Source organism: Excalfactoria chinensis, chromosome 24 (genome assembly GCF_039878825.1).
Source record: "Excalfactoria chinensis isolate bCotChi1 chromosome 24, bCotChi1.hap2, whole genome shotgun sequence".
Classification (NCBI taxonomy): Eukaryota; Metazoa; Chordata; class Aves; order Galliformes; family Phasianidae; genus Excalfactoria; species Excalfactoria chinensis.
The window spans coordinates 169,667-187,575 of record NC_092848.1 but is presented as its reverse complement, the minus strand read 5'-3'; the positions used below and the strand labels follow the sequence as shown (position 1 = coordinate 187,575).

General features: G+C 54.8%; 2 protein-coding genes across 6 annotated transcripts; one reads left to right on the top strand and one right to left on the bottom strand.

The window, feature by feature from the left end:
* Positions 1 to 99: 99 nt before the first annotated feature.
* On the bottom strand, positions 100 to 17,744 carry EZH1 (enhancer of zeste 1 polycomb repressive complex 2 subunit). 5 transcript variants are annotated; one of them, XM_072356491.1, is made up of 20 exons: positions 17,726 to 17,744; positions 12,509 to 12,629; positions 12,241 to 12,369; positions 11,925 to 12,044; positions 10,765 to 10,885; positions 10,078 to 10,251; positions 9,634 to 9,736; positions 9,217 to 9,380; positions 8,276 to 8,367; positions 7,603 to 7,783; positions 6,866 to 7,062; positions 6,303 to 6,394; positions 5,665 to 5,705; positions 5,046 to 5,171; positions 4,175 to 4,353; positions 3,496 to 3,591; positions 3,024 to 3,105; positions 2,794 to 2,874; positions 2,325 to 2,409; positions 100 to 2,209 (listed from the first exon to the last, which is right to left on the bottom strand). In XM_072356491.1, the coding sequence occupies exons 2-20, from the start codon at positions 12,623 to 12,625 to the stop codon at positions 2,149 to 2,151; spliced, it is 2,241 nt and encodes a 746-aa protein (XP_072212592.1). In that variant the 5' UTR covers positions 12,626 to 12,629; positions 17,726 to 17,744; the 3' UTR covers positions 100 to 2,148. The 5 variants fall into 5 exon arrangements, with proteins under 5 accessions (XP_072212592.1, XP_072212589.1, XP_072212590.1 ...); XM_072356488.1 differs by lacking the exon at positions 17,726 to 17,744 and adding an exon at positions 13,970 to 14,041; XM_072356489.1 differs by lacking the exon at positions 17,726 to 17,744 and adding an exon at positions 13,827 to 13,845.
* On the top strand, positions 15,954 to 17,781 carry RAMP2 (receptor activity modifying protein 2). Its single transcript, XM_072356492.1, has 5 exons — positions 15,954 to 16,075; positions 16,193 to 16,344; positions 17,023 to 17,133; positions 17,210 to 17,312; positions 17,387 to 17,781. The coding sequence occupies exons 2-5, from the start codon at positions 16,284 to 16,286 to the stop codon at positions 17,640 to 17,642; spliced, it is 531 nt and encodes a 176-aa protein (XP_072212593.1). The 5' UTR covers positions 15,954 to 16,075; positions 16,193 to 16,283; the 3' UTR covers positions 17,643 to 17,781.
* Positions 17,782 to 17,909: the final 128 nt, after the last annotated feature.

Here is a 17,909-nt window from a genome sequence, read left to right as displayed (position 1 = left end):
ACTACCCGACCTGCCCATGCCTGAGGGGAGGATTCTGCTGCCCCAGACGAGATCAGTGGGCAGGAGATGCTGTGGGTAACAGAGCAGTGAGGCCCCAGGCGATGTTTGTTATCGCTTTATTATGACAAAGGCTAGAAGCCACGTAAGTTTTAAAGTGCATTATAATTCACTGTCAACAAACCACAGACACAAGCCTGGCATAGTGCAGATACGGCCGAGGTGGCAGAGGACACTGAGCGGACAGCGGGGCTGGGATGAACTGGGGGACGGAAAGAGGAGAGGGGCAGAGGGCGAAGGAGTGGGACTGGGGTACAAGTGCTGCTCCACACAGACCCAAACCCCCAGGACAGGACTGAGAGCAGGCAGGGCAGGACCACACCTGTGCTGGGGAGGGCTCAGGTCCAGGCGCAGACCCAGGGCGCTCTCTGCACTGGGATGTGCTCCTGGGATGGGGCCGTGCCCTGGGTGGGAGCCTGGCGCTTCCCAGAGCAGCAGCGCAATGGTCCAACCCTGGGCAAGCGCCGTCCTGCAGCTCTGCTCCAGGCTGGCACACGATCCCAGCAGTGTCCAGCACCTGGTACCAGGCCAGCTGGTGGCATGTGTGTCTCCTACAGGACAGCCCCATCCTTCGGGCCCAGCCCCTGCTCAGGGAAGGCCGGCCACCCTTCCAGCCACCCCTCCAGCCAGGCAGCCGCCCATTCCGAGCTGCCCAGTCCCAGGCCTGAAGAAATGTCCCTGCAAAGGCGCTGCTGAAGGACAGCAGTGGTGTGGGAGGTCTGTGGTCCCTCAACCTGAGAGCACCCTGGGCAGTGCATGGGGCCCAGCTGCCTGACTCAGAAGGCTCAATTTAAAGTGCTTTTTTCTTTCTCTTTTTGCATGGGGTGCTAATGCCAAACCTCACTTTGTCAAGGAACATTTCCCCCCTTGTCCCCAGAGCCAAGGCCAGCACCAGATTGCCAGAAACATCCAGAGCTTCCCCTTTGTCAACACACAGAGCAGGTACGAGTGCTGTGCTCTGCTCAGGCCTCACCACTGCAACACTCAAGCAATTCTGTGCAACGCAAAAGGTTCTTAACCTGAGAGGGTCCGCTCTGCTGGCTCCTGAGGGGCCTGAACGTCCCAAAAAGCCCATGTCTCTGATAGGGACCATCCCTACAGAGGCTGGAGAAACCAGCTTTGGTACCGTGCGGCCAGGAAGCGCCTGCCTGGAGCACTGACTTCCTGGTGCAAAAACTTGGCTCCCACGCAGGATGCAGCCGCAGCCAAGCAAGAGGGGGCTCCTCACACATCCTCAGAGCTGCCTCAGCCCCAGAAGACCCAGGCAGAAGAGCAGCTGCAGATAGGCAAGAAATCACAACCTGCCATGAGAGCATGCTGCAGGCTGCAGGCTTCCTCACCTCCTGGGTTCATGATTCCTGTGGGCTCCTCTTGTGCTTGTAGCAGCACTCCTGTAACACCATCTCTAACCAGCTCAGAGGCTTCCCTGCCCAAAGAGACTTTTGCATAGCGCTGCTCTTCCTGTCCCAAAGAGCCACGTGCTGGTGGTCTCTGTCCTCCAGCCAGCTGAGGCAGAGGGAAAACAGCCTCAGTGATAGTGGCTGTGGAGCCTAGGGACGTGCAGGAGTGTGGCCACATCTCTATGGCTTCCAATGCTGTCACTGCCCTAGCCAATGCAACAAAACAGGCAGCAAAAGGTAGCACCAGAGACCAGAGCTTGTCCCAGACAGGGGCTGGAGGTGAATGCCAGCCCTGTCGCCCTTCAGCTGTGCCCTCCAGGTCTCAGTGCGCTTCACTCACTCTTGTTCTTCTAGCAGTTGACAGAAAATGGAAAGAGATTGAGAACTGGTGACTGTCCCTCCTGCAACACAGCTCTTCTTCAAGCCCCAGCTGCTTGGTCCCTCCAGCCCAGATTACCAGCAGTGCAAGGTGCTGGAACTGCCCCATCCTGGGGCTGGGCAGAGCTGCCGTCCTGGTGGCAGCCACTCATGCTCCTGCCCTGAGTCTCTCTCCAGGTGTCTGGGTGGAAAGTAGCACTTGTGACACACACAACAAGGGGAACACGGGCAGCAGTCATGTCAGCGTGAAGCAAACATGGCGTTGCTTACAAGGTGCAGCAGCAAAATGTGTGGGGACCGCCTGGCACACAGCTTAGATGATATCGGTCTCCCTCTCTATGCCAACATACTTCAGGGCATCTGCCTGGCTGTACCTATAAAACAGGAAAGCCACAGCTGCTGTAACAACCTTTGTGCTCCTTGCAAACGTGCACACAGAAAGTGAGGTCAGCCCTGCCCCACAGTCCCCAGGCAGCCTCTCCCTGTTACCGGTAATCAAAGAAGAGCTCCTCTCCCGCCTGGATGGCCCTCTTGGCAAAGATTCCTATCCGGTGGTCTCCATTCACCATCACAACTGCAACCAGAGAGACAATATCAGAGATGTGCAACTGTAGTCCAGGTCCAAAGGCCACAAAGCACCAACAGCCCAGCCTGACCGCTGCCAGCTGCAGAGCCAAGGCTCCAGAATTGCTGCTCAGCAGGATGGAGTAACATCCTAGCCTGCTCTCTAGCAGTGATCTCCCTGCAAGGACAGAGCCACAGCGGAGCTGAGCAGAGCCCCCAGCAGTAGTAATGCGATTTGCAGCCACGAGGAGAGTTTGCCTATGTCTCTGATGTTCCTGCAGCTGTGATGGACTCAGTGTCACTTGGGACCCCATCGAACTTCCTGTGTTCCCAGAGCTGAGTAGGACCAGAGATTCTTCTTCCACCTTGAATGGCCTGTGTTAGGATAGCTCACCTTTGGCATAGCAATTGGGGTTCACGGAGTGGTTGGCAAAGCGGATTTTATTTCCTTTGCGAGTGGCATCAACAACAAAATCTATTGAAACAAAGAAAGAAGAAAACTCTGCAGTGTCCTGTAAACACAAGGCTGCTGCTCACGCGATGCAGGAACGGAGACTAACCCCTGACAGCCCCTGCCAGGAAGCCCAAGCCTCCACCACCCCATGAACGCCCCCCACAAGTTACCATTGTTGAGGTTGAAGAGGAAACTTGACATGTACTTGTCATAGACCTTTCCTCGCCGGTCAGCCTCATCCTGTGAAATAAGCTGAAGAAAGAGAATGCCTTGAGAGAGCCTCAATGCCTGCAGGCATGGTAAGGATCATGTCAGAAACAGCACTCTTGTATGTCCAGAAAACACCTCCTGCCCCTCAGCCAAGGGGTGGGAGCTCACCAGGGCTCAGGAGAAGTAGAAGCAATAGCTGGGCTTCAAGGGATCAGCACACACCACCTTGTGGGGAGCCTAGAGACACTAAGATGCGTCCCAAAATGGTACAAGATTCAACCTCTAAACTGGGTCAGAGTGAGCGCATGGCCATGACTGAACTAGAGAAGGCACACAGCCCCTGCTGGATCAGCTGCTGAACAGAGCACTTCCACAGAGTGCGTCCTCCCAAGCACACAGCACAGCACGCCCAGCAAGGGCACAAGCACTGACCTCACCACAGTATTCAGAGATGAATTCATTCTTCTGCACAGATTCTTTGATGAAAGTTCCCCAGCCGGCAACATCTGATGGCGCCAGCAACAAATGCTTGAGCCAAGGGAAAAAGAGAACAGCTTCAGATGGCAGACCCACTGACACCCAGCCGGCAAGCAGTGCAGGGATCACAGCCCAGGTGTATGTGTATGGTTTAGGGCAGGAGTAAACAAGCAGCCATGCTGTGCAGGCTGCAGTGCTCAATACCATGGGGACAAATAATGCAGAGAAGCAAACAAGAAGTCAATATCTATCCAGTGCCCCACTGTAATGTGACAGTTACATGTCACAGCATCAATAAGCTGCAGCTGCACAGTACTTAACACCCACTGAATTTCTGCCTCTTTTACTTGCAGTATCTTGTTCAGACCAGCAAAATTTGACTTTTCTATGGAGTTACTTTTTGTACTCCCTTGTTTTCACGCATGCTCATTTATCTCCCAACTCCTGATTTTCACATCAGTAATCCATACTCTAGATTAAAAGCTATAGAAGCCTGGGGCATAGCTGCTTCCTTTTTGATTTTTCTCACTCCGACAGCTTTAAGTGGCTCACAGCCTCTCCTGTGTAGTAGGAAATCTGTTTACCAACTCTGCCCTGAGCCAGGCCTTTGCCAGAGCCATGCTCCTATCAATACCTTTTTGAGGCCGCGCTGGATGCTGCAGTTCTTGCAGGAGACAACCTTGCAGTCCCAGTGCTCTGATGCCCCGCAGGTCAGGCAGAGGTCTGGATCGCATTCCCGCACGGCCAAGTAGCACGGGCACTGCTTGGTGTTGCACTGGGTCTTACAGCGGCAGCCTGGGAAGCGATTCTGACCTGCAGAAATACAACCCATATTTCTGCATGACAAGATTTTTCATAAAATATGCTCTGCTATTCATACCAAGCAGAGCACAAGCCTGTGCACAAAGTCCTTCGCAGCTCCATAGCAAGAGATGCTGATCTGCATCTTGGGACTAACTACGTGCAGTTTGGAAATAAACAGCTCTAATAACACAAACAGGCCTGCACAGAGAAGCCTGGAGCCTGAGTTGTCTCCCCATTGCCCTCTAACGCTTTCAGCCCCAAGCTGTGTCATAACCCTAAACAAATTCACCTTCAGAAGGCCCAGTAACGTAGGCAAGTGCTGTTATCTCCATCACAGAGCTGAGAATGAAAGGACAGAAGGGGAAAAACAAGTGTGGCAGAGCAGCAACTCAGCTGACCATACATCCTCCTTTCATGCAATCAGCAGCATCACCCAGGGCTTACTGATTCTGATACAGACATGCAGGCAAGTGTTCTCTAACAAGGGCACACATCACCAGCTGCTGGGAGTTACAGGACATCATAGACCACAGCCTTCCCTTGGACTTTATCTGACTGGTAATTGAACTGCTGCAGGTGGACCAAAAAGTGAAGGCAGAAATAAAACAAGCCTTCATTAAGCCCCAGGTCTGCACCCATCCTCTGGTCTGTGTCAGCAGAGCAGCTGCTTCCATACATGACAGTGCTAGGGTTTTCCTTACAGTCAGGGTTGCACTGGCAGAACTTCTCACAGAAATTTTGGGTCATAATGCAAGGGCAGGAGTTGTCACAGGGATGCTCAGGATGGTCACAGGGCTGGTAGTTGTACACCTGGGTAGGTGAATTATCTAGAACAATAGGAGAAAAGCCAGGATTAGAAGCTGTACTTTGCAGAAACACTTCAAAGAAAGCAGCATTCCCAGGGCTCTGGAGCAGAGCACATGCAGGTTCCTGATTTGCCTGCAGAGGGCAGGGAGCGCAGCAGTACTCAGCTCAGCTAAATCCATCCACACACTGCTCCAATTACAAATGTATGACACACACACACACACCCCTGCACAGTCCACTTCACACAGACTGCATGCCAAGCCTCATCCCTCCTGACTAGAGAAGGACTGCACTGCACACAGAACCTGGCAGAAAACACTTGCATGGCAGCAATGCATGCAGCAGAGCCAGGGTGGCCCCCAAGAAGGTTCTGCAGCGGGGGCAGCTCACCCCCACATCACTGCAACTGCTGTTATGGAGAGCGGGACACAGTGTCCTGCTGTGGAAGCCAGGTCTGGAGAGCCAGCCCCCACCACATAAACAGTGCCTAAGCACAGCCATAGCAAACAGTACCTTTCTTCAGCTGAATCTTCCGGCAGTGGGCAGCCCACAGCCTGGAAGAGAAGCAGAGAAGTATCAGGGGTGGGAGAGTCACAAACCTCCATCAGGAACAACTGTGTTCAGCACTGCCAGTTAGCACTGCAGCAGGGGACAAGTGAGTCCAGCAAGGCTGTCTGGCAGCTTCATGCATTAATAACCATCAGCCAGACACAAAGAGGTGAAAGATGAGAACGACTCAGCTACAGCTGAAGTTATTTAAGGCAAATGTGAAAGCCAGAATAACAGTACACACACTGGATCAGCACACAAAATGTAGGTTATAAGCCAGGGAGGGAGCTCAGGCAGAGGCTGCTGTTAGGACAGCGAAATGGCCTTTCAGCAGTGCAGCTCTTGGTGCAAGACAGCCACTGTGCTGCCCTCTGCTCCAGGGCTGAGCCTGAGGCCGTAGAACCCCACAGTTGCCCAACCAGGACGGCAGCACCAGTGACACAGCAGGGGTCAGCTCTCAGCCAGCAGCACAATCAGCCCTGTGTGACTGCGAGAAGCGTATACAGATGGGAGCCAGATGCGAATTACCAGGAATGCTTTGGCACAAAAAGAAGTGGATCTGGTTGCATTTTAAGAACAAAACAAGGCTGTCCAACACTTGCCTGTGCTTCCTTTTCTTCTTCTGGGATGGATTCATCAATTCATTTGTTGGCAGTTTTGTTATAAGTGACTCTTTCACTGCAAACTGAAAGACCTACCAAAACAAACAAACAAACAACAAACAAACAAACAAACAAAAACAACCAAGAACAGAAACAAAAGAGTAAAGTTCAGTGCACTCAAGCTGCCTTTATTTAAGCACAAATGAAGAAAGCATAAGCACACACACAAAGTGTGCACAGTGTGCAGCTCTGCTCCCAGTTTCATTAAGTCATGGACATCTTTGCTTTTCTTGCTTGGGAAACATGATCATCCACTTGCCAGTATACCCAGGCCTGGGATAAAACACTCTAAAGAAACCTAGCAGCACTGGATAGCAGCAGTACTGTAAAATAACAACACTGAACTTCCAAAGTGTTGATGCAACACCTTCATCAAAATAGTTTGAGTCGGAGAAGAAAAAATAATTAAGTGAGCAGCAGCAAAGGCTTCCCTCCCCTGTGCTAGGTGCTGCCATACCTGCTTCCCTTGGGCACACAGCCCAGACTAGAACATCAGGCCCTACCTGCTTGCATGTCTTTGTACCCAGCAGTCTGGCAATGGAGCAGAAGTTGTTGAAGTAGGTCCCATGGAAGACACGGAAGAGAGACTCCTCAGCTCCTGTCCACTCAACTGGCTCCTGCTGTGCCTCCACTGCAAACAGCTGGGATGAGGTCGGGCTCAGCTTTTGCTTGGTAGGGGTTTGACAGCGAGAGTTTGCCTCTGGTGAGAAAGGCAGATGTTAGGGACCGAGGAGGAGCAAGAATGCAACTCTGCCATCCATGCTTCCTAGGGCAGCAGTGCTCCAAGGGCCTGAACCCACCCTGCCCCATGAGGCAGAAGCCCAGTGCCTGTCCCAGCACTGAAGAAGCAGCCATTGCCTCGCAAGACTGCACACAAGTCCTCGGCCTTGATGGCTCACAGGTGGTTTCTCAGCACCACAGTACAGCCAAGTGCATGAAGTGGTACTGCCCAGCAGTGTGCCTGCTGCCCACACTATCCTCGTGCAAAGCCAAGCAAGGTGCTCGGGGTCATCAAGGCCCCAGCAAAGAACTTGCTATGCCTGACAAGAAGGATAATAACCCAAGCACAGTGCAGAGTGGCACTGCATGTCCCTTGCATTTGGTAAAGGCCAGCTGAATACATTCTGTCACTAACTTATAAATCCACAGCCCATGAATATGGACAGAGAGCCCCACGTGCAGTGGAGCCTGCTTGTCATCACTGGGTGGGAGAAGTGTGTCTCTAAGGATGACGCCATACCCGAGGAACTAGAAGCCCACTCATTGCCCGTGTCTCTGTCGCTGTCTCCCTCCCTTGTCTCAGCAACCGCAGAAGCTGGGGCATTCGAACAGGAAGCACTGACCACATGGTGCCTCCGGCGGCGCCTGCCTGAGCACTTGGACCTGGGATTGTGCAGAGCAGCAAACTCCTTGGCTCCTTCCTGCAAGTAGAGCAGAACACAAGGTAGGTGGCATGCAGCCAGGACACACAGAAAGGCCTTGGGAGGAGCCCTGTCCTGCTGCCACCACATGAAGGCAGATTTGCCATCTGTGATCACCTTCATGGCTGCCAAGGCCCTCGTAGCTGGTCACACAGCAGATTTCTGCTTCATTTTCTTCAGCATTACTGCCTGCACAAGTGAGCTCCCTCACCCTGTTCCTCCAGCTGCCTCCAGCCCTGGCAATGACATCCTCCTGGCCTTACGCCTCAACCTGGCAGCTCCTTCTGGAAACTGATAGCTAGCTGATTCAAACATCATATCAATTTGCTTCCAGTAAGGTCTATATCTGGATTCATGCTTCTCCAAATTCAGTGACAACTGAATCTGAGAAATCTCCAAAAGAGTGAAGATGACCCACAGCCATTCTACAGAGCATGGCTGGCCAGGCCCACTTCTTGGGGTGGTTTCAGAAGTCACAGTGCAGAAACATACCAGCCAGAGGAAACAGTCCGTTCCGCAAGGATCTGGCTCAATCTTGGTCTCTCTGTTCTTTCGTTTGTACACATTGGGAGTAGCATGAAAAGCTGAAAAAATAAGTTATTTTTACTATTAGCAACACAAATCTTCTAATAAGAATCTTCCATCACAAAAGCAAAAGACAGGGACAGCACAAGAATGAAGGCAAGTGGGAGCAGGATGCAGCCACCAAGATTACAGAGATCTTAGGAACAGAGAACAAGGTGGATGACATGTTGGCCAAGCCCTCCTTCAACCAGTAATGGGCACTTAGCAGCAAAGAGGGAAATCGTGGGAAGTAAAATACCAGGAAAAAAAAAAAGATCTGCTTTTGGACTGAAACAAGACCAACCACATGATCTTAATAACAGATCTTGTAATAAATAACTCAGTGGAGAGAGCCCTGTGACTTTCCAAGAGAGCCCTCAGACCTCAGAAACAGCAGGTCCAACAGCTAACCAGCGTCCAAAAGACTTTGGCAGAACAAACAGCAGGAACATGACTAAGATGATGCTGTAAGCTCCAGTGAAGCAACACAGCAGATGGGCACGTCCCAACTTTAGAAGTGTAACAATCGTGCCTTTCCCTGATGAGCTTCTTCAAACCGAGAATAAAGTCTATTCACAGCAGTCTTTCTGGCACAAACTGTCCTGATATTCATCACAGTGTGCTGAACAATGGTGAGAAAGAGGGGACTATGATACAGGTTGCTTCGCCATCCATTTGAGGAATTTAGCAGAGCTATCTTTATAATAGGCTTCTGGGCACCACTCAGCTCCTAAAGGCTTCACTGCACTCTCCAGGGAGCCACCACCCTCTCACAGCTGCAGCACAGACACCAAGGCCAGGCCAACAGGAGCACAAAGAACAGACAATAATGCAGAGAAAAGGGAAGGACCCAGTGAGCCTGCACTTACGGTGCAGAAAACAGTCGTATTTGAAGCAGCGCCGGCAGAAGAGAGTGTGGAAGGAGTGCAGGGACTGCTCCCGCTGCACTGACTTTGCACATGGCCCGTCGATGTTGGGAGTGCACTGTGGGGGCAGCACGTTCGGATCCGACACCTCCGTGAGCTCTCGGTACCTATTCAACAAACACACACAGATGTGTACGCTGCCCTAATTTGGGACATTTAACAGGACTTCACGTGACTACAGATCTTATGACTCTGGTTTGGATATCTTTAAGCTAAAACAAAGTTTGTAATACTCAAAATTTGACCTTCCCAGAGTGTCTGAAGCCAAGTGAGCTCTGTGTGCACAGCGCTGTTTTCTGAAATGCAAGTTTTAAATGCCCCTATCAAAAGCAACAAACAACTTAAGGAGAGATCTTCTACCTCTCTTTCATGTCATCTGGGAAGCCATATTCAGGAAACATAGAAGAAATGGCAGTGAATATCATGTCATTTGGAAACCGTTTCTTGGAACACTTCTTGTTACCTACGGAAAAAAAGAGATGACTCCTCAGTTACCCCGCACATGAATGGAGCTTCCCTTTGTCCTGAGAGAGCGATTCCAGGTGCTCTGAGTTGCAGGTTAAGAGACAGAAATGTGATCACACATAACCTATTGTCTTGCAAGTAGTCTAAAGCACTTCCACATGGTACTCCACTGCTTTCAGAGTAGATAATGTATTTATTTCTTAAGGAATATCACCATTTATTTTTACCTGGACAGGATTTACATACATTACTTTTCTACATCTGCAAAAAGTTCTGGTATTCCCTCAGGCAAAGTAGGATGGAAACATGACCAACACAAATTTCTGCAGCCAAACCCACCTTCCACTGCAATTCGTTTTCTTTTTCTTGTGACTGGCAGTTCCTCTTTCCCATCCTCCTGTTTGACTTCAGAATCATTGTGTCCTTCCTCTTCCTCATCCGAGTACTGGTTCAGGGCATTCACAAGCTCCAGGAAGACAGCATCACTGATGAGGACTGACCCTGAAATCATTTCTGAAATACAGTGATGTCAGTCAGTCTGTAGGAGGGCCATCAATGTTCCTCAGCCACACAACACAGTTATAAACAAAAACTTTCCTGGTGATTTTGTAGGGACAGGTAGAGTTTTAATGCTTTAGAGCCCTAAGAGTGCTGTAACACTTTTGGCGACCTGAAGATAGCCCATATAACAGAATTTTTTGCCTCACTCCACCCTCTATGCAGTTTTATGATGAGCTAGGAAAGCATGCAGGCTTTTTGTCTCCGAAAAGCTTCAAGTCATGGTTAGGGTCACAAGTGAAATGATGGTGCTGAACTCCTCCTAATCCTGAGCCTAGAACAGAGTGGGGAATCAAAGGGCAAGACTGCATCCTTACAAACCAGAACAGCAGGCACGCATTTCTGCTTTTGTGCTCTAAGTGCTCTCAGATAAAAGATGGTTACTGCTACCACCTTCTGATTTCTTAACTACTTTGATGTCTTACTTGTGAGAAACTGAACTGCTAAGTGTTCCTGCTCCCAAATTACCTTCCTCTCCATGAACTTTCCCATCATAGTTATTAATAAGCTCTTCAATGAAGGTTTCATCCTCTTCCTTCACCTCATCTCCCATGTAAGGGATGTTGCATAGAACAGTTTCATCCTCCACCTGAAAAGCAATTTAGATACAATTTAGTAAACTAGCGCCTTCTAATTCCCAGCCAAGCTGTGTCTCTAAGGCTGCTCCTGTCCACTGCATGCAGAAAACACTACATGAAACAAATGTTCAGCCTCCCCAGCTCAAATTTCGTGTGTCTCACCACTGCCATTTCATCGTTATCCCATTCTATCAGAATAACTCTAACCTCAAAAAATGCATTTGATTTTAAAAAGAACAGTATCCAAAGGTTACAGAAACACTCATGCTGCCAAGAACAATGAAGAGCCAAAAATGTCAAAGTTGTGGTGATTAAGGGAGTAAAACTGGAACAGTGAAGGAGGCAAAATGACAATTCATTCTAGAAGGAATACATCTGATGCTGAGGAGTGTTTTAGCAGTAACTGCAGGGAGCAAGGACATTTGACTTTCATTGTAGTGGCACCACCAAGGGACTCTTTTTGCATTACAATTGCTAGCGCCACACGGCTCCACCAGTCTGCTACATCTGGCTTTAGAAAGCTTGGACAGGCTGCAGGGATACATTCACCCCCATACCGAGCAAAGGCAGGCTAGTCACAGGCTGTTTAGCAGATACTCTAAACTAAGCCATAGCAAAATCTGCATTTAAATCATTCTCTTAACTACTGTAATAGAGGAATTAACCCTCAGTAGGATCCCTGCAAACAGATCAGCAGGGTTATCCAATCACAAAGGAAAGGACATGCCTAAAAACCACAACTCTTTATTTAAAAGAAAATGCGTTGTTGTTTTTGTTTGTTTTAAATAAAAAACTAACCAATCCCCTTTCAGTAAACTAAAACACTGTTAGCATCTTGTGTTATTATAATGGCTGCCCTATCAAGGAGATGGGTGGAAAAGAACTACCTGCTGAGTAAGACAGCTTGGAGGGAAAGCAGCAACACAACTTTCTACCATGTCTTCCTGAGCAGACATTGCTCGGAACAAGTTGGTTTAACCACTCCAGAACCACGTAACGGTTACACAGTAATCTCACAAAGACCTTGCACCAGAGAGCACTCCCACCTACCATGAAGTTCTGCTGAAGGGGGGACCAGGAGTACATGATGGGCACCAGCGCCACCGTGTTCAGCGTCCTCATGTACAGTGTCTGGCTTGGAAATCCTGGAAAAATGCTCTCAACTGTACACTGGGGAAGAAGTGAGGAGAAGGGCAGTGAGGAAGCAGCCTCTGGGAGACTGTCACCATCACAGAAAGAAATAGCACTTCAGGGCAAACACAGCAAAGGCTGTGTTCACTCACAGTGTTTGACAGTAAAAGCCTTTTTTACCCTGCACCGTGAAAGAGTGCTGGGCACAGACTGATACAAGCACAGCTATCCCTACCTGCTTTAGGAAGGGGTGTCCGCTGACTGGCTTCATCAACTGCACTGGTTGAACTCGAAGCTTCTTCCAGTCTTCATTAAGAATTTGAGTCTTTTCATGAACCTTTGCAAAGTTGGCCACAAATAGAGCCTGAAATGAGAGAAAGAAGCTGCAACTGAAATAGAACTTCACGGTTCTCATCATGAATCACTCATCTGATAAAAGCTCCAATACTGCAAACTGAAGTCTATAGCAGAAATCATCCCAACCAGAGCCACAATGTCTTTACCTTTGCCCCCATGTTTGCCTGAAATCTCTTGAGCTGCCGAAGACGCATATATTCAGACTTGACTTTTCTTTTCCAATATATAATGCACTTTGATGTTGGAGGAGTGGCGATTTCCATTTTTCTATGAAAATACAGTAAGAATAAACATCAAATCACCTAAATCTGCAGCAATCCCACTTTTGCAGTAATTACAGCACAAATGGCACTAAAAAGCTTGGGGAGCGTTTGGATGTAAGCAGCAGCATGGCACTACGTGTGCTTACAGGAACTCACCTGCTTCTGTACAACCTGAACCACTATGAATCACAGACTCACAGAATGATGAGTTAGATGGGACCTTAAAGCTCCTCCAGCCTCATCCTCAGCCATGAGCTGGGTGCCCCCACCAGTTCAGGCTGCTCAAGGGCTCCACCCAGCCTGGTCTTGGGCACCTACAGCTCTGGGCAGTAGTGCCAGGACCTCCCCACCTCTGAGTAGTGAATTGCTTCCTCATATCTGACTTAAACCTGCACTCTGTAGCTTACAGACACCCCCCTCCCTTGTCTTGTCACTGTCCAAGTAGCTCTTTCCTGTTTGTAATCTTCCTGTGGTCAGTTTGTTTCTAGCATTCCCCTTCCTGTTTGCACAGGGTGCCGGGAGGACAACACGACATCAGCAGTGCTGTTACATCCAGCTCAGAATATCATTGCCAGGAGGCTGGGAAGGACGCTGTTTATTGTGCAGGCTGTCAGAACAGGACAGCTCCTGGCTGGGAACACACAGTGCTGCCTGATGGAGCAGAACTGGAGCTGGGGGTTTGGGCATCGCACTGTGAGCCCAAGGGATGCTTCAGCTCTCATCAAGAAGTCTGAGTGGAACCCAGCTGCTGCAAGGACTGCAGCTACGCCCGGCCGAGCTCCGCATTCCACGAGGCGAAGACTCCTACAGCCCCAGCAGGCAGGGTCCTTCCCTCTGAGCCCCGGCCCGGGCTGCAGACGTACCCAGCCGGCCGCTCCATCCACCCACGGCTGTTCCCTGGGCCGCCCGCCCGCCCGAGTGCCCCCATCGGCACACAGCCCGCGCCAGCCAGGAGGGGACACGGGGGACCCCCGGCTGCGGGAGGCCGGACGGCGGCGCTGGCTGATGGTGACACGGCGGGACTCCGGGCAGGCCTCGGCCCGCTGCCCCGCACGGTCACTGCTCCCAGGCCTCAACCCAGCCCCGGGCACATCCTGCCCCGTAGCGCCCCACGCACCCCAGCTGCCCCACAGAACCGCCCACGGTCCCGCGGGGCCCCCACGCAGCCCCCAGGGGACTTGGATTTGCCCTCTCCGAGTACCCGTCAGCCCCCACGAGGGACGCTACGACCACCCACCGCCACCGCCACCGCCGACCCCGCGCTCCCTCCCGGGCCCCTCCCGCCGGGCCGGGCCGCCCCCCGCCCCCCGCCGGACCCCAGGCCCCGCCCCGCCCCGCACTCACTCCTCGGCCATCGCGCCGGGGGAGGCCGCGCTCCCCGCGCACTGCGCACGCGCCGCTGTAGCCCCGCCCCTCGGCGTTGCCCCGCCCCTCGAGCGCCCCGAAGGCCCCGCCCCGAAGGCCCCGCCCCGCCGCGTGGTGCCGCCGGGCGCCGTGTTTGGGGTGGGGGGGGGCGCGGGGTCGTTGTTGCCCGCATCGTTTCCCCGCGGCAGCAGCGGGTCGGGGCGCGGCTCCCCATGGCTGCTCTGACGGCAGCGGGCGGGACGTGCTGCACCCCGGGTTGTGGACAAGGGGCGGGCGCCGCCGCGGGGCAGTCGGGGCACAGAGCAGACATACGACCCCGCCTGCAGCGGGCGGCGGACCCCGGGACCGTGGAGAGCCGCCCGGGGCTGAGAGCCGCCCGGCCGCCGTCTGCGCGTGGGAACGGGGCCGCGCCGGGCAGCAGGAGGGCGGCCGTAGCTCCGAGCGGGACCGCGGGCGGCTGCCGGGGAAGGGCGGCGCCAGACGGGAAGCGGCGGGTCGGGGCGGACCGCGGGCTGCTCCGCTTGGCTCGGGGCTGCGGCCGGCGCTCCCTTCCCCAGCTGCGCTCCCAGCCCGGCCCCTTCCTTCCCCTCCGCCCGGCCGGCAGCGCTGCGGAAGGGAGCGCGGGGGAACGCGTGGGTCCTCGCCAGGAAGTGAGTGGGGCTGTTGGCTGCTCGAATCCCGCGGCTGAGCCCCGATCCTGGCTGTGTCTGATGCCTTTGAGCCTCTCCTGCTGAGTCAGGCTAAAGCGGGGAACTCGGCGGCCCTTCAGCCTTCCCTGTCGTTGGTTTGAGAGCGAGTGGAAAGTGCCGAGATGAGCTCAGGTAACGGTGATAGCACCCAGCCCAGCTGCAGCCGGTGGGAAGATGCTCCTCGGAACACGGCTGCAGCTCTGCTGACAGCTCCTGCTCTCACCACCAGCAGAACCTAGAGACTTGGTTGGACCCCCTCGGGTGGCAGCACAACCCCTGCAGCCCCACTGCCCACACTGGGATGATGGCAAACCCCAGGGCGCAACGTGGGCAGCTGCAGAGTGAGTCAAAGCAGAGTAGGCAGGGGTCCAGGCTGCCTTGGGCCGTGTGCCATGGGGCAAGGCTGGCAGCAGGGACTGGGACGGCTGCAGCCCAGTCCAGAACGTGGGGAAATGTGTCCCCCACTGCTGAGTCGAGTCCCCTTCACAGCACTGCAGCCAAGGGCTGGGGGGGAGCTTGTGAAATGGGGCTGGGGAGCAGTGGGTGCTGGTAGACTGCCCCAGCTGTGCGAGGAGTGGCCGGCTGAGATCACCGGGTGTCACCCTGGCAGAGGCTCCTGCCGCCGGCTGCAGCTCCAGGGGTGTGACAGCAAAGTGCAGAATGGGGCTGTGACCCTGAGCCACAGCCTGGTGGGCTCCCATCACTGCTGGAGGGCTCCCAAGTGCCAGGAGTGTGGCGCCTGCCATGCAGCCCGCACGTAGCATGTGCAGTATGTTGCAGCAGGAATGTGCAGCACAGCAATAGAATCCTTCCAAAGCAGGGAGGGTCCCCATGAACTGCAATTCTCTGCTGTGTGATTTGTGCTCTGTGAGTCCCATGAGTGGATTTTAAAGGGAAAGCTTTGGGCTGGAGCTCAGCCCTTGGCAAGCAGTGAGATGAGCTCGCGTGGCCTAAGCTCCATCCCCGGGTGGGGACCCTGCAGAGCCAGCGCCGTGCTGCCCTGAGGCGGGAGCCGAGGTGGCACGGGGCGAAGAGGAGCTCTGCAGCCACAACCCCTTGCCCCGTCCCCACCTCCTGCCTGCTGGGGGCTCGCACACGCCGTGGTTCCACTGCCGTCCCTTCCAACCCCACCCGTGCCCCTGGGGCAGGTGCCAGGCAGCGCCACTACACGGGGCTGGGGCCGTAACGCCGCCGAGCCTCCAGCAGCAGAGGCAGCAGCCCTCCGGGGACGTCCTGCTCCACCGTCCACTCCCCCCGCTGCCGGGCTGCCTGCCCTCCACGCAGGAGACGAGGGATTTCACAACCCAGCCCAGACAGGATTAAAGAGAAATACACAAGTAAACAAACAGCGGCCTTGTGAAGCGGCTGTGCTGCGGGAGCCCCTCTGCTGCCCAGGGTGAGGTGTGGGGCGATGCCCGGGGGTCCAGCACTTGCCGCGCAGCGGTGGGGTCCTGTGGGGAGGGCTGCCTCAGAGCAGCACTAAGTAATCTCATTTTTCACACGTCTCCTGTAGTTCAAACAGCCCCTGTCAGAGGAAAGGAGTTGCTTCCTGTTATTTCCATTGAAATCCTTGTCCCGGTCGCTAGCCCGCAGGCTCCAGCAGGATGGCACCGTGTGCGCAGATGGGCTCTGGCTGCCTCTCCCGAGGGCTCCTGCTGCTCTGCGGTAAGTGCACGGCCCCACAGCACACGGCTGCGCCCGGCTCGCTGCAGGACTCGTGCCGGGCAGCGGTGAGCGGGACGCGGTGCTGAGGCAGCCCCAGCACCACTGGGCGCTGTGGGCGGCCCCTTCCCCTCGGTGGGCAGCGATGGAGCGGCTGCAGGGACCCGGTCTCGATGGCAGCCGTGCCCTGGGAAGGGAGCGTGCCGGGGGACTGGGCACTGGGGGCACGTGGGCTGCCCTTGCTGCCACAACTGTGCCAGCGCACAGCCATCCCCACAGCACGCTGACAGCCAGCACAGGCCACAGCAGAGTAGCACCAGGGTGGCGTGCCGTGCCCACACCGAGGGTGGAAAACAGGAGTGATCCTGATTCCGGGGTCTGGTGGGGCCTGAGGGGCCGTGCCCCAGTCCAGCAGCGGGTTCCGCAGACGGGGCTGACAGCAGGCTCTGCCTCATGGCTGCGCTGCGGTCAGCACTTCCTCTTCCCGATTGGAAATAGGTGCTCCCTGCCCCAGTGCCGGGCGCTGAGCACAGCACGGCCCCACTGCTGCTGCTGGCCCCCAGTCACCCCGTCACCCTCCTTCCCATCGCCCTGCCGCCTCCCCGGGCCTCCTCATTCCCATCACTGCTGCAGACCCGCAGCTCCCCCTCCTCAGTGCTGAACGTGCCCCCCCCCTCGCAGTGCTGCTGGTCCACCGGTTTTGCCAAGCGGGTGCCACGGCTGAGGGCTTCGTGCAGGAGGCGGGAACAACCCCATCGCTGCCCGTGTACAACATTACGGATGAGCTGGTGGGTGAGTGTCGTCCCCTTTCCTCGTCCCCAACCCCCCCAGGCCGCCCTGCGGCTGCGCTCAGCGCCCCCCCCCACAGAGGAGATCTACACCAACTTGACGCAGCGCTGCTGGGAGTCCTTCGTGCAGGTGATGCAGAACGTGAGCGGCGCACAGCTGTGCGAGTGGAGGGTCATCAGCAGGTAGTGGGGGGGGGGGGGGGGGGGCACCGAGTGGGGGGTGGAGGGCAGCCCAATGCCCCGCGCTTTCTCTGCAGGCCGTACAGCTCCCTGCAGCAGTGCCTGGAGGATTGGGCCGACAGCCTGAAATACAGCTACCCCAACGCCTTGGCTGAGAGCTACATCTTCCAGAGCCACCACCGCTACTTCCAGAACTGCTCGGCCGGCAGCCAGGCCTACTTCGACCCCCCCGAGGACGTGCTGCTGGCCATGATCATCGCCCCCATCTGCCTCATCCCCTTCCTCGTCACCCTGGTCATCTGGCGCAGCAAGGACGGCAAGGCGCAGCCGTAGCGCTGCCGTACGGTCCCGGCGCGGAGTAACGCTGCACGCGCCGCCGGGGCTGCGCCGGGCGGGGGGATCCGCCGAGGGTTCACCTTCCCCGGTTGCCGCGCAGTAAAGCTTTGCTCTTTGCTCTTTGCTCTCCCCACGCCTCGGCTCCTCTCCTGCCTCCGTCCCTGCCCGGCTCCATCCCGGTGCTGCCCGGTGCCTCGGCGGGCGCGGCTCGGGGCGGAGCTCGTACCTGAAGGGGGCGGGGCTCGACGACCGAGTGCCGGGGGG